This window comes from Strigops habroptila, chromosome 13 (genome assembly GCF_004027225.2).
Source record: "Strigops habroptila isolate Jane chromosome 13, bStrHab1.2.pri, whole genome shotgun sequence".
Classification (NCBI taxonomy): Eukaryota; Metazoa; Chordata; class Aves; order Psittaciformes; family Psittacidae; genus Strigops; species Strigops habroptila.
The window spans coordinates 14,211,707-14,227,689 of record NC_044289.2 but is presented as its reverse complement, the minus strand read 5'-3'; the positions used below and the strand labels follow the sequence as shown (position 1 = coordinate 14,227,689).

Sequence of the window (15,983 nt, the reverse complement as noted above, 5' to 3'; positions counted from 1 at the left end):
GCTGATGCCACAAGGAACGTATTCTCACTGAATTACCCATTTTAGGGCATTCTGAGGTCTGGTCAGCAGGACCATGAGCTGAGCTGTATTTTCACCTTGTACTGAGACCACTGGAGCCCAAGGCAGGTATAAATACTTGCCAGAAGGTGATTTTCCATGCACAAATAGTAGGTGATTTTTAAATGCAGGAAGCTTAGTCTCAAATATTCTTTTCTAAATATACTTGCCCTCCCTAAGAGCTAATATGTGACAAAGCTCTTGATTTTGATTTAAGCTGCTCTGAGTAATCTTCGCTAGAGGAACGTGGGTAAAAAGAATGTTGAAAGCTTACCTTTTCCCACTCAGCCAGCTCAAAGATTGAAAAAGAGGGATTTTTCCAGAAGCCCCAAGCTTTATGCTTGGAAAATAGATGCTCTCAGAAAAGCATTTTCCCCATTTCTCCTCTGTGCCAAATGATGAGGCCTAAAAGTAGTCTGTAAAAATGAAATAATTTTATCTGCAGAAAAAAACTTGATTTTAAAATAACAATGCATATTCAAATTGTTTTGTTGTATTTAACCTATGAGATTAAGTGTGCAACAAGCCTTCACTAGGGGCATATCCCATGAGCTATCTCGACCCCATGGATTGCATTGTTGGGTTCTAGTGACAAGGACTCAGTTCAGCCAAAAGATTTCTGCAAAGGCATGTGGGTGCTGGAGGATGTCCATTGTGGTTTGGCTGAAGGTGTTTGCTCCGTGCTCTACACACAGACAATTGGGGTTAAATTCCCTTAATTTAAAATAGAATAGGTGCAACCTCAGCTCTAATTTTTAAACAACAGATATTGATCAAAGTATATCTAGAGCTTTATTGCCAACTGAGGAGGTCAGTCGCCAGTCCTGTGACATGGATGAAGGGGGTTTGGCTTCACTGCCTGGATTGTGTACAAAAAATTCTAAGAAAGAAAGAAAAAAATAGAGAAGAATTGAATATCTATTCCCAAACACTTCATTTTTATCTCATTTGAGCCGTTTGACCTTTTTGATGTCTGCTTCTGGCCCGAGGGTGACATATTACACCTCTTTGCATGCACTGTTAGCATGAAGCATAATGAAGCATGAGAAAACCTGCACTGTGGCTGATGCAAGACCTTACATTTTTTTTGTGTCATTAGAAAGAAGGAAAGATACTAAAGTTCACTGTAAGGAGCAACCCCCTTTCGCTCTCCCTCCCAAACTAAGGCCCGCAGAGCCTATCGAGAACAGCAGATGGCACAGTTTGTCATGTCAATTCAGAATCTCTGAATCCTCTTCTGCCACAAAGGGAAAAACATGAGGCTGGCTCTTCTAAAGCTTCAGCTGAATTCTTCCCTCTGCACATGTGTATCTGACACAGAGTGTTGGGAAGACAGAAGGGATGTAGTGCAGAAGTGGGGTCTGGCATCTCAGGAGATACGTGGTCCTTTGGCACTATCCGCCTCTGCTTGCAAACGTGGAATATGTTCTCTCATCCTTTGAGCTTTGCTGCCCAATTTGGACAAAACCTCAAACTTATAATAGCTAAAAGGACCTCTTGCTCTTTGCAGAGCTCAGCTAGGTATGGGTGGGTTGGGAGCTCAGAGGAAATTTCTCTCTTCTCTTGTACCAGATAAGGCACAGATGAAATCTCTGCACTTTGCTGAGTAGGTGCTCTCTCCTCTGGTCTAACTTTTGCCGTGGGAAACAAAGGGCTGGGAAACCTTGAGCCTAGTTTCTCCCATTAAAAGAGAAGGACATGGTTCACCTTCTTCTCCCCTCTCTGCACTGAAGTCAATGGCCCACAGCTGCCCACCGCACCATCCTCAGTGCAGAGCCTGCCCCCAAGGTGAGATCTGGCTCTCTGGTTTCTCAGAGGTGTCGAAGATGACCACCTCAGGAGTCGGGACTGTGTTAAAGTGTAGATACAAAGGGAACGAATCAAGCAGGAACTCTGCTGGGCTCCGATGTCAATGGTATGTGGGCAAGGGCTTCTAAATGCTTTATGAGTGAGCTTTGTGAAGGGCTTCAGTCCTGCTTTTAAATCGCAGCGGGTCCACAGGCAAGTTGTGCATAGCCTGAAGGTGTTGGAAGAAATTGGTGCTCTTCTATATGATACTAGTGATCATCTGGCATCCTGTGCTTCACATGGGTCAAGTGAAGTTCACTTCCTGGATAGCTTTTCTCTTAAGGGCATGGAAGAGACCAGAAGTCCTTCCTCAGTTTCCGCAGGATTAGCAGTAGGGCTGCACAAGACTCTCTCAGCTATTACGATACACAATAGCATGGCAACATTCAGTTTTCCTCTGTGTAACAGTCTGTCCTGCCTCCCTGCTCTACGCAGCAACTGTTGAAGGACATCTCATTTCCATTAGTGAACACATTTCAGTCTTAGTGCTATGCTAGATGGGACACAAGGACCCCCCAATTGATCTTGGCTTTATGCAATATTCAGTAGTGTTTAGACTTTGGGCCTCTTTAAACTCATGTTCATTGTTTTACTAGTCTACTTGCTTGTGCATACAGGAGAGGAGTTCGTACAGTGGCTGTACTACGCCTTGACTTGTGATTCCAAACCAAGGTAGCCCGAGGTATCCAATTTAGTACCTCTTTGCTTACATGGTAACAACATTGTCATAGGATTTCTTGTGCTATATGTCATGTCAGTAATTGCATCCCTTGTGGGGAGTTCCTGTACATGTCAATAATTTCCTTCTCCCATTACAAGAGAGAAATAAGGCATGCGTATTCCTCACACTTGTAATTATAGCACTTGGTGCTCCTTGTACTCCTCTGCTTATATTGCTAAGCAAAGGATCAAACACAACTTTTTAAACAGAATGGCATTCAGTCACATCCCTGCCCAAATGAAGTATCTTCTGGGATCAAACATAAACTCCAAAATAATTGTTGGCTTGTATTTCCTGTCTTTGGTGTGATGTGCTCATCCACTTCATCTCTTTGAGCCAGATCATCTGGTGCTGTAAGCTGCTGTTGCTCTAATATAAGCTAAGGGAGCCGCGCTGGTCCGTACCCACTGGTATCTGTCCCTTAATGTCAACAGCCAACATACGTATGAAGTCCCTGTCAAATGTAAAGAAAACAGGTAGCTCTTGTGTTGGAAATAGCCTCACGTCTCATTCCTTTCCTTGGTTTTTGTTTGTTCATTTTCCCCTGTCTGTCTGTGTTCAGCTCCTTCCTTTTCCTCCTCCTGGTGCATGGACCCATGGCCCACACGGCAGAACTGCGTAAGGAGCATTTTGAGTTTCCCGCTCAAGAATCCTCAACTTGGTTTCAGTCAGATGAATTAACCCTTCTTTTCCCCTGCCACCCTTACGTTTGGTGCATTATGCAAGAGTGAAGTTTGCCTGGCATAGAATTAGGTTATAAACTGGGCTGCCATTAAGAAGCTATTCCAAAACTGACTTTTGAGGGATCAAGAAGCTCTGGTGTTTGCTCTCTGGAGAATTTATATTTGATGCCTCAAACACAATTGACTTCCAGCTTCCAAAGTGGCTCTGCCCTCCTTATTCTTCTGCATACAGAGCTCTGTATCAACCCAGGTATTTCTATGTTGGGAATCTGCAAATGTAATGTGTGTAATGAAGTTTGTGCCAAACGATGTACTGCTGGCAGGAGTGTTCTCTGTTGTTACCAGCTTGGAGCCCTGCTAATACAAACCATCTAATGATACAGGTGTGAATTGCAGTAGCATTGAGATAAGACAATAGAAATGTTTAGTGAGTTGTGACCAAATTCGGCCTAGATGTAATTCCACTAAAACAACATTTCACCTCTTTGGATCTTAGGACAAGTGTCGAATTTTCACGGGCATGAAGATTACACATTTACATTTGCATTGAGGAGAAGAAACTGCTGCAAAGACTGAGACAAAATCCCATTGACACATGCTAGACAGAAAATGTGCTCTTCCCCCAAAAAAGAGTAATTTCTCAGTACAAATAAGAAGTGAATTGATTTGGAAGATATTCTTTGCAGTGGGTAAACTTACTATGCATAATGTGCCAGGTTTGATCTGTATAAACAGAACTGGATAATTCCAAACTCTGCTAATACCGCTCTGAATTTTGCATCTGAATTAACACTTCAGTGCCACTGCGTGTCTGTGAGTGATTTGGAGTGGTAGTTGGGAGAGAGGCTGTTGCTTTGTCCCATGGAGGCGCGGCAAGCGGAGCCCTCCTCGTCTGCTGCCTCCAACTGACTCCAGGTCCTTTTCCGGGGCTGGGGGGGATTTTCTGATCCCGGTAGAGTTGACCAGATCGTTGGGAGAGGATCCTCCATGACCGACAAGGATCGGACCAAAGGGCCAGCGGAGGGGGAGCTGCCTGAAGACCCCAGCATGATGGGCAGGCTTGGGAAAGTGGAAAAACAGGTAAATTGGGCCAGGAATGGGTTCTTGTTAGAGGGTGTTGCATGCTTTGTGTTGGTTTCTTCTTGCCTTGTTTTTCCGCAGTGGGACATGAACATTTAGAAGAAGTAAGAGCTAAGACTGTTTTCAAAATGAAACAAGGTGGATGTTATGAAAGGGCACTTAGAAGCTTAAGTACTACTTTCAAAACAGGCATTTTGGAGTCTCCTCGTATAGTCTACCAAAAGTCAACATTACTTCTGAAAATGGGACATTGGTTTCTTTGCCACCACACTAGACATGTTTCAGATGAGGCCATGAGCCTGGCTACTGGAGCTGCTGGCTGTGCCGAAGATGAAAATCTTCCTAGAAGATAAGGCTCAGAAAGAGCCTAGAAGATAAGGCTCCCCCATGGCCATCTGAGCCCAGGCAAGTGCCAAATGCAGTAAGGAGCAGAAGGGATGTGAGGCTGCTCCGCTTTGCTGGAATTTGGTGCCTGTCAGAAAGATTATAGGAGCTTAAGGAAAACCCTGAAACAAGGTGGAGAATTACATGCTTCAGAGCAGGACAATTAAATATTTACTGAATGTTTCAGTTTGGTGTGGGTCAGTGTAGGCAGAGGTCATCTATGAAGCCCATCCTCACACTTGTGCCCAGATGGGTTGGCAGTTGCTTGTACTCAGGGTATTAATGTGCTTCAACCCATGTGCAGTGTGTAGCAGTGGAATGGTGGTGTTTTGCAGGTTCAGTCAATGGAGAAGAAGCTGGACTTCCTGGTGAACATTTACATGCAGCGGATGGGCATCCCACCGACGGAGACAGAGGCTTATTTTGGGTCCAAAGAACCAGACCCAGCACCTCCCTACCACAGCCCCGAAGGCAGCAGGGAGCACATTGACAAGAACGGCTGCATCATCAAGATCATCAGGTCCACCAGCTCCATGGGTCAGAAGAACTTCTCTGCCCCGCCAGCCCCGACCAACACATGCCCACCTTCGACATCATGCCAGCGGCAGAGCCACGGCTCCTCGCCCGTCGGAGACCCCGGCTCGCTGGTCCGCATCCCACCTCCGCCTTCCCACGAGCGTTCCTTGTCAGCATACAGCAGCGGGCACAGGGCGAGCGCGGAGTACCTGAGGAACGAAGACATTACAACCAAACACCACGAGAGTGCCATGAGAGACAGCGACACGTCCATCTCCATCCCCTCGGTAGACCACGAGGAACTGGAGCGCTCTTTCAGCGGCTTTAGCATCTCCCAGTCCAAAGAGAATTTGGACATCCTTAACAACGGTTGCTATGCAGCCGTGGCCAAAATCAGACCCTACATTGCAGAAGGGGAGTCAGACACCGATTCTGACCTCTGCACGCCCTGCGGTCCTCCCCCCAGGTCGGCCACGGGTGAAGGACCCTTCAGTGACATGGGCTGGTCAGCCTCCAGGCAGTGAAGCCTTCTTGCAGCCACCGAGCCACATCTGTGCGCTGGCAGCTGCCCATGCATCGAACTTCTCAAGGAGATCGACAGCTAAGGTTTTCCTCCTTCTAGGACATCCTTAGCTGGCAGATACTTTCTTACTCTGGGGTGGGCGAATGAGCAGGTCTGAGCCTGCATTTGTGGAAGAGGTCACGGCGGTGAGCAAACTGGAGCCGTGAAGTCCAGATTTCTTTCATACTCTCTTTCTAAGATCGTTGGGTGAAATTATTTCATGATGCAGGGTAGGCAACTTGCATTTCTTGGGAACCTTCAGAAGCGCAGGGCAGGAATAAACCACCCGGCCAGGGCTTTTGGAGGTCATGGTTACAAGTGTTAGGTGGGAATTGCCACATCATGGCACTGGTGATTCCACCTTGTAGGTATTTTGGAGTTGCGGAATGAACACGTGTCTGTTCCTGGCTTAGATTTCAGGTCATGTGTAATTACTGAGGAGTTGTTATTCTATGGTTCCTCATTAACTGTCAGGTAGGTGGCATAATTCCAATATAATACATGGAAGTGTTGTGTAGGCCCCTGGAGGAGAGGGATGGTGGCTGGAATATTTGCATGAGCAGACAACGTGGCCTTAAAGTGGGATAGGTTAGGATACTGCTCTGAACCAGAACGGTTTGGAAATTATCCCATCTTAGGAAACTGAAAGAAGAGAGGCAACCCAGAGGGCAAAGAAATGAGGGAGAGGAGGAGCAGAGACTATGGGCTGGAATTTTATGTTTTAACCATGTATTATATTTAATTATCTCTCCTCCCATTGACAACGGACCTGGAGGTGCTTTGGAAGCAAAGGGAAACCAATGGCAACCCCTCTGCAGGGCTGCCATGGTGTGAAGCCATTCTCATGCCCAGCAGCGCTGTTGTGGAGGCACCACAGCCACCAGGCCAGCGGGACAGGGTGGATATGCAAGACATGGTGGTCCTCGCGTTGCTGTGAGTTAAGTGCTGAGCTCCATCCTTTTGAAGTCCTGTTGGTCAGAGTGGGCACTTTTCTTACAGTTTGCATTGTGCCTGAACACTTTTGCACACACTATGCCCCGTGAAAATCTTCCCTTTCTTCTTCTGCCCTGCCAAGAATCCCACACCCATGTTCTCGGGACATCCTTTGGTTTTGTTTGGACCCCTCAAGCTGAGTTAAGAGGTGCTTCTTGGTTTCTTCATGGTTTTTCAGAAGCCTCTTACCTGTGCTTGCCCACAAATTGTGCCAATCCAAGGCTGCCCCGTTTCATTGTGGTTAAAGTAGTTTCTCTTGGAAAGGTCATTGTGCCATTACAGAGAACCTCAGCAGTGCATTCAGCTGGGGGAAGGTGAGGGGAAAAGTGATGCTCAGAGTTTCTTTTGGGACCAAAATGAAGTCACTTTACATGGATATGTTGGTAGGGGGGTTTTTTGCAAGGGGGTGGCTCAGGAAAAGTTGTGTTTGGGATCCATCTCTAGGGCTGGGACACCATGGCTGGCATTTTGCCTCTAACCTTCCCGTGCATCTACAGCCCAGATCCTGTGTGGGTTTTCTGCTGGCACCATGTCTGTGGTTTCAAACCCCCATTTTCCCTGTGTTATATCAAGAGCCTGTTAAGGATATTTACGTGGCAACTTCATTTCTATGTAGCCTTTGAGAGGTTGAACATTGGCTTGCTTTGGGTGAAGGGAGAATCACAGCCTTTTTGTCTCCTGTTTGCTTGTCTAGAGGCAGCGACCAGGGGAGACCCAGGACTGTTGGGGCCTTAGGGAAGATGTAGGTGCAGACAGGAACTAAACCCATCCTTTTGCTAGTGCTCAGGACCAACACACAGGTCTTCACATGCGATTGAGGTGTGGGGAAAGGCTCTGCACAGGTTTTGCTGCCATTTTTCACCATTCAGGAGGGGAGAACATTTTTCTCAGAGGGAACCGAGGCTTCCAGCCATGCTCATTCCTTTCTTTCCCATTTGATCCATTTGTTACCTCCTGCAATTTTTCCCTCTCTGCTTGTGCTCCCAAACTCCTTTTGGCTCCGGATTTCTTTGTGCAAAGTGAACCCAGTGATGCCCTTGACTTCCATACAGGGAAATCTTTGAGTGCAAAAAGGCTGCAAATTGTGCAGTTTTGCCCCTGGCATGTTGCTAAATGAGATGTCTTTTGGTAGAGCAAGAAATGTCAGCAGGTCCCCAGTCAGACTTGGTGGCATGGTTTTTGTAGTGGCCACAGAATGGAAATTGTGTCGGGTGAGGTAAAAGTCAACATTGCTCCAACCAGCTGCTCCCTGCAAATCTCGTCCAAGTCAGAGATAACACAGATTTATTACCTTATTTGTTTGCAATTGCTGTTGGAGGACTGCTGGAAATGTAGCACAGGGTATGATATAAAGGCAGAACGTCAGGTGAGGATGAGGTCATGCAGTATTAAAGATGAGATCTTTACTATAGGAGGCAAAGTCAACAGGACTTTGAGGCACAATTGCTGTGGGATGTAATTTTCCTCTTGTCCTGATTTTGAAGCCCCATTGGCTCTATTTTGAATATCCATTTCTTACTGTAAAATCCCTTTCTCCTTTCCAGATGTTAGACCCTTGAGAGCAGCAACTGACAGTGTGTCCTCTGAGTTTTCTACAGGCTGAAATCCCAGCAGTCTTATCTCCTTTAGGGACTGCATGGGAAGAATGGTGTTTTCCCTCTTCAAATTAATACACCAGAGTTTATAAAGATCTTTTGACTTGTAGCTTTAAAAGGATTTCTCCCGCGATCACTGATCACAGAAAACTAGTTTTATATAAGGGCAGCACAGATTGTGTCTTGCTGCTGCAAATTCTGCATAGAATTTTTTTGCAAGGTGTAAGAAATATCTCACCTTTTCTGTGTCATCATTTCAAAGAACTTCTGACACACGCCTCCATCCACAGTCATGTCATAAATCATTACTTCTCATTCAGCCAGGGAAAAAGACCTGAATTCTTGGGTTAACCTACACCAGAATTAACTCTAAATCATGCACCTTATTTCTATGAAATGATTTATGCCTGCATAAACTAGAACAGAGCCTGCTCATTGCTTATTGACATAAATAATTCCATTCCTGCCCTAAATCATAGCCAAATACTCCCTGCAAAGTCTTCACTCTCAGTCATTTAGTTCTCCCATGCCTGTATCACACACTCCTCGTGGTGATCTCCCACAAGAAGTCTTAACCATTAGATTAAAGGAAAATAAGTCAGTTCTGTTTTGCTAATAGGGCAGTCCCAACGATAAAGACCTTTTAAAGGATGGACAGGCAAAATTTGTCCCTCTGCTGAGCCTCTCTCAGGCTGGTCTTTGCTCCCTTGTTCCTCCCAAGTTTGTTCCTGTAGTTTTTGGAGGACAGAAACAAGTTTTAGTCAATGCCAGGTGTAGAAAGGGGAGACCAAAGGGAGTTGAAGAAAGGAGTTAAAGCCAAATTTCCAGCAGGCCAACTTGGGCTGCTCCAGGGATGCCCATGCCCGTGCATGGTTATGTGCACAGAGCCTGGTTTTGAGGTGCGTCTGTGCTGGATGTGAAGCCATGGCCTTGGAGCAGTGCCTGGGATCTGGCCTCCAAGAAACCTTTGGGCTTATGTTTTTCAGAATCTGGGTCTAGGTGTGGAGAGAAATACTGCAAATGCCCCCAGTTGCGGGATGGAGCATCCCTGAGGCTGGGACCTGAAGCCACAGTTAGGTATCGGGTGCTTCAGGTCCAAGCATGGGTTCAAGTTTTCTGAGGAGTTCATGTCTCCAAATAGGAGATGCTGCAGTCTGTGTGCAGGTGACCTTTCATATGTGACCCCAAGACATAGGAGCAGAGCACTAGCCATAACTCAATTTCCCAATATTTGGGAAGGGACTTTAATGTTACTGAAGTGCAGATTTTGTATGTGAATTTCCTTGTTGGCTCATTTTCTAATTAATAACTTTTAAAACACAAATGCCAAGGAACTCACTGGAAACAAACCTCTTGTCCAGCTCTGAAAGCCGTTCTGTTTCTTTAGACAGACTATGGGATACATGAGGTAGATCAAATGCTGCTTACTAGATCCAAATAAATTCTGCAGGGTCATTGCTATTTACAGGTAAATGGGTATATTTTTACTTTTTTAATTGATTTTTAAGATTTTAAATTATATGAGTTTTTAGAACAAGTTTGTATAATGTACCTGAGAAGCCAGAGCATCGCCTCAGATGCAAACGCTCCCCTTCCTAACCCAAAAGAAAAGAAAACCACATTCACTCATTTTCTCTCAAGAGGGAGCTGCTGCAAAGCTCATTTCCCTCAGATCACTATGGTCACAGCAGCATTAGTGCTAAAAACAAAATGTATTAGAAAAGAAACTGAAATTCCTAAGGAACTTGCCAAAGAGTTGTCCCATATAAAGACCCTTAACAGTGAGTATGCTATTGAGAATGTTAAAAAGCCCAGGAGCAGGCTAAGGATTTCTGTTTCTCCATCCATGCTTGTGTGAACCCTCATGTTGAGCCTTCATCCCTTTCTTCCCAGCACGCCCATGGTCCTCCAACCCGTGCCTGCATGCCCATGGTCCTCCAACCCGCGCCTGCACGCCTGCATCCTCTCATCCACTCTCCGTCATGGGTGAGCATCTTCTGTTTCCATCAGCTTCCTTCTCATGAACCAGAAACAAGGAAATCAGATACAAAAGCTCCTTCCCCTGCAGGTAACATTGAGGCTGGGATGAGGAGGGCTGTGGCATGGGGGTGAGGGCAGCATCCCCCTCTCAGCCCTGTGTGGGTCACTGCTGCTCAGCGGTGGAAAAGCTTTTAGCACACAAACACCGCAACTTCTCTGCGTCACACAGCAAAACGTGCTTAGAGCACGGGTGTGGGATTGTTGGGTTTTTAACGTTAACAATAGGGGTTTTTTAAAATAATAAGGATAATAATAATGCATAGGAATCTTCTTTAGTATATCTTAGTGTTTGATGCCCCAGTGACACAATACTGCTTGCCTTATATTGCTTGTCTAGAGGGAGAGGGATTACACACGTTTTGATACAGTATTATTCACGCTTCTGATTTAGGTAGCATCAAGGAGCGGCTGCTGCAGAGTGAGCAGCCGGGTCCTTTTTACCATATGAATGTGCTTTCTGGACTCTCTCACTGACTGTACTCTCAATTTTGCCTGCTACTGCATGCAGCCTGAGATGAGTAGACAGCAGTATGCTCCAGCTGTATCTGCACTCCCAGATTGCTGTAGTACCTGATGAGGTAACGTTGCTAAGAGCATCATTTTTGGGAGAGCCCGTCCTCCCATTAACCCATCATGCAGGGTGCTGCGGTGCTTCTGTAGGTAACACTGATATACCAAGTGTCTTTCATGCTGCCACTGATCATTGCCCCATCCCTCTGATACAGCATGCACAAACTCCACTTCTACTGCTTGTAACTAAAGGGGTAAAAGCAACTATGTTTGTATCTGTGGGCCCTCGAAGTATGTGGGGAGGAAGAAATACGGATTGTGTTGGCTGTTTATAACAACCTCCTTTACATCCAGATGCCTCTGAAGAAGAGCATCCCAGGTACCCCGTTCTGAGGGTTTGGAAGAGCAGGCAGTGCCAAAGATGGATGCCTAGTCTTTGTTTGGAGATCCCATTTGAATCCCCATCTGTGGGACTTGCCATACGTCTGATTTAATTCTCATGGGGTTCTCTTGCCTGCATCCAGCTCTGGTGTGCATGTGCATTCATGCCTGCAGCCCATCCCGAGGGGCAGGGGGGAATATGATTCCCAGACTTTGGAAACCCTTCCTTGGATATATCACCCACCCATGTCTACAGCCGTTGGGGGTCTCAGGGACCCTGCAGCTGTGCCATAGCCATTCCTTGTGGAAGCATCTCTTGGTCTTCTTACGGAGAGGCTCTGAGCTACCTTCAAATGTCCATAAATGTTCTGCCACAGTTCTCCCTGCCGTAACACCAGACTGTCATGAAGCTTGCAGGGTTTGCCCATCGTGCTGGTGTTTGCAGTCTCTTGTATCTCTTTGTGCTGCTGCCATAATCTAGTTTGACACTGGTTCCATATCCTCACCTTCTTTGTCCAGACTATATGCAAGTGAAGATGTAATGCCAGAACTCTACTCTGAGACTTGCTTTTGGCCTGGCATCACTAGATACACCAGAGAGCCTTCATGTTTTGTTAGCATGGCAGTTTTGCTTTTTATTGGCAGGTTTTTGCTTCCTTATTGAGCCACCGTGGCCTCAGCATCCCTGATTTGTTCCACTGGAGCCTTTCAGCGCAGGGCTGGAGTCTATTTACAGCGCCCTGGAAGGGTTTGTCCCCTTGGCTTTAGCTGATTGTGATGAAACAGGGATGAGGGTTCAGTTCAGGTTTTCTTCTCAAGCTGAACATCTCAGAGAAGAGCTCACAGTCTCTAACAGTGTTGATGCTTTTGCTCCCTGCAGCAAGAGCTGCTTTCAAGACCCCAGTCCCCCTCAGCAGCCCACGCTGTGGACTTTGCATTCCAGGCTCCAGTTTGCTAATGGGTAGAAATGGAAAGCAGCAGGTCCAAGCTGTGCCATTTCCAAAGCTGCCAGTGAACCTGGAAGCATCTTTCCCTCTCCTAATTCCTGTAAATACAACCGCAGATGAATTGTTCAAGCAGCATCTGTTTGCCTAGTTCTGAGAAACTTGAGCTAACTGCAAAGCTTTCCAAAACTCCGTGCCAAGCTCAGGCTACATTTCACCTGCAGCTACGCCTATAATTTTAGGGCAGGGTTCATGGTTTCAGGCAGAAGCCATGCCAAAATCGCCAGTTTGGATGGTTCTGGCCCAAAACCAAGGCTGAATGTCACGCTGCCAGTGAAGCGCCTCCCCTGGAATTTCAGCTCCATTTGACATGAATGGCTGTGGATCTGGGGAGATGCTGTCTCCTTCCTATTCCACACAAGAAAAGGTCAGCACAAGCCTTGCAAGCCAAGATGAGAAAATGCCTCCTTATTTTAGCATGCCATGGGCATTAGCAGCATTTCATGGTAATCCCTTAAACCTGACCAACACAGTGGCCATGCCCCAGTGTTTCGCAGTGATGCTTGTGAAAGGGATTTATTACAGATGTGGATATAGAGGGGATCAGTCCTTTATCATCTCTGCAGACACCATGTTGCTGATGACCTGAGGAGAAGTCATCAAAGCTGGTGACAGGCCTTTTCTGTCCTGCCTAGTCATGATCCAGCATCTTTCATGGGGCTGAAGATATCCCATGCTCCTGTCAACAGGCAGGATGGGGACTTTTCTGTGCTGGTTACTCTTTCCCACAACTCAAACCCTAACCCTAAAATTTGATATTTCTTCACTTTTTCACACAAAAAAAATCACACACAGAGACTGAGACTTTCAGAAACACTGAGGTAAAACAAGGTATAGCTGATTAATGACAGAGATGTTGTGATTTTAAATCAAGAGCAGACTTTAAACCTAGTTGCAGTTGCTGTGTGGTATATCAAATGCTTTAGGAGATTCAGTAAATGATTCTTATAACTGTTTTATTCTTTTCTCAGTAATTCGTATAGGTGGGTGCCACTGTTCTTATACAGCAATGCTCCACACACTAAAAGTATATTCCTATTTCTCCAGTATTATAGACATTGTATTTATGAGATTTATCTTGCTTGGTGTCACTTCGACACACTATCCACGTGTACTGCACACAGATTGCACATTACATGCCAAATGCTGATAGGTATCACTACATGTAATAAGCATTATGTGCTTTGAACAGACACCTGCCTAGTTTGTGATGTGACTCGAATGACTAGAAAAAGCGAAAAATGAGGATCCTGTTTTGGTAAGGAATACACTGCATTTGGATGCTTCTTTAAACAGATTTTACTAGGAAGCTAAAATAAGTAAGATTGCCTCTGCAATGTTACTTAAAAAAATACCTGAACAAAGCAAACACAGCCAAAAAAACACTTAACAACTACTGTATTTCTATATATTCTTCATTGCTATTCATCTGAACTGTAAATTCTGTACAGGTTGAATGAAGTTCACAGTTTATCTTTGTCATAACCTGCAAGATGAAAGGACAACACAACTTTGGCTGCAAAAGTGTGGGCACATTGTTTGCATACATGCATATTGCTGTACATGCCTGTGCATACAAACGTGCACACACAGATAAAGCTTTAAAACAGGTAAAGCTGCATCTGAGATGCACAGGGAGGGGAAAAGTTCTGTTTTGGGGGGTAGGGGAATGGGTAAATCAAACCAAAAGACTATTTTAATAATGTATTTCTATCAAAAATGAAGATTTGCAAAGGGGATTGGTGTGTAATCACCATCCCGAGGAGAAATCCCACTTCTGAAGGCAGCACAGGCCATGCATCAGTGATGCAGTTGCTTTAAATGATAATTTATTTGGCTTCCTTTCAAACAAATGAAAGAATATAGTGGCCAGTGCCAAAAAGCCCATTCCCAGGACATGTGGCCAAGCAGTTGTCCTACGCCATCGGAGAGCCAAGGGCAAAAGGCCCTGTGGCTCCTCCTCTTACTTTTGCCTACATCGTTAAAAAGCCCCTAGTTAAGAGATATTTCAGAAAAGAGTCATCAAAAGCCCATTTTTGATCTTAGAGTTATGAAAGAAATAACAAAGTTATAATCAATAAATCTCATTTTCCAAGCAGGACAGCCCACAGACTCCGACTGCCCCTATACAGAGATTTCACCAACCTCATCAAATGAAATCATCCTCTAGGATGTAATTTTGCCCATATTTTCGCAGATACAAGATCTCTATTGGGCAGAACATATCCTTCAGTGTTTGATCTAATAAAGTCATGAAGAACTAGTTTTTCCAGTTACATACTGCTGGATGCCATTGAAAAAAGAGTAATCAGATTTTTGCATTGGCCTGAAATTCATCTCTAGGTCCAAAGTTATCAGCTGGAAGAGCCACTTCAGCTCTATGTTTCTAAGCAAAGGGTACATCCATTGGTGGAGTATGTTGCCGTTTCCCTGAGATACCATGGAGCTGTCATGGTTTATAACAGCATCTGGCTCATTTGGGCTGAACTAGGCTAAAGATGGCTCATGGGTTTGTCCTGATGGTGAGCTGAGAGGTGAATCTCACTCCAGGACAGGCTGTTAATCCTTGGTGTGAGTGCAGGTTCTTCACCCCTCGCTTCCTGCTTGGAAAAACCCAGGGGTCGGCTGAGCATGGAAGTTTGGTTGTCCTTTAGAAAGCAAAGACAGCTGCTGCTTTGCTTCCTTTCATTTGCTCTGTTGCCTTGGCTTTTTTGCACTTTCGTTTCATCTCCAAAGAATCTCTCATAATGCCTTTGGTACTTCTGTACAATTTTAAAACGTTTTGTATGTATTGAATGGAAGACACTTGTAAAATAGCAATTGGACTTCTTTTTCTTCTTCTTTTTCCTTTTTTTGGTGAATGTGTAATTTCCTCTGTACATTTCAATCACGACTTTGTGCAATGTACATTTGATCGGGACAGATGCCAAGGGAATGACCTGTAGTTTGCCAAGGGAATAGCTAGAAGCTTTACGACACAGTCACACGTGGTTTTACACTAGCAATGTAGCCCAGACTTTTACACTGAAGAGTTGAGCATGATACAGCGTGTACCTTCACATGGATGACTGTGGCAGCTGCAAAACTGTCTATGTGTGATATTCCAAACAACAGCGACGGTTGCAAGCGGAAGGGAAATGGAGGAGAATTAAATAATCACAAGCATTAATTTAAGCCTCAAAGCATCAGAATGGAAAATTTGCATTCAGTAAAAATACCAGAGATTTAACCTTCATGAGATGAAATACACATTTATTTTTCTTTGCACTTCTTCTGTTTGCTTTCTTTCTTTATTTCTGGTCATTTCTTGGTGCTTCGGGATATATTTAATGGCTGATGAAAAGGAGCGAGATGGAGCCTGACCCTTCCTGGCATTAAACCTTCACACCTCCCTTTCTTATTTCTAACGTTAGGCACCATTTTCTTTCCTATGTATAACATCAAGCTCAGAAACCTCCCATGCCCTCAGTTACAAGGACACTCTCCCTTCAGTGTCCTTTAATAATACTGATTTTCTTAAGGTTAGCCATCAGCTGCGTCCTGACAGATAAAGGATGGTTACTGAAGCTCTTCGCCTCCCCATGCCAGCTCCTTATCACTGTGCTTAAA

At 45.1% G+C, this 15,983-nt stretch overlaps 1 protein-coding gene across 14 annotated transcripts in view; it reads left to right on the top strand.

Moving 5' to 3' along the window:
- Positions 1-15,641, top strand: part of KCNQ2 (potassium voltage-gated channel subfamily Q member 2) — a 73,178-nt gene extending 57,537 nt beyond the window's left edge. For 13 of the 14 annotated variants that reach the window (XM_030503237.1, XM_030503240.1, XM_030503234.1 and 10 more), the window contains 2 exons: positions 4,266-4,389; positions 5,109-15,641. In XM_030503237.1, the coding sequence (XP_030359097.1) occupies positions 4,266-4,389; positions 5,109-5,813 (829 nt within the window). In that variant the 3' untranslated portion in view covers positions 5,814-15,641. The remainder of the gene's footprint in view (positions 1-4,265; positions 4,390-5,108) is intronic. The other variant, XR_003994009.1, reaches the window with a different exon arrangement.
- Positions 15,642-15,983: the final 342 nt, after the last annotated feature.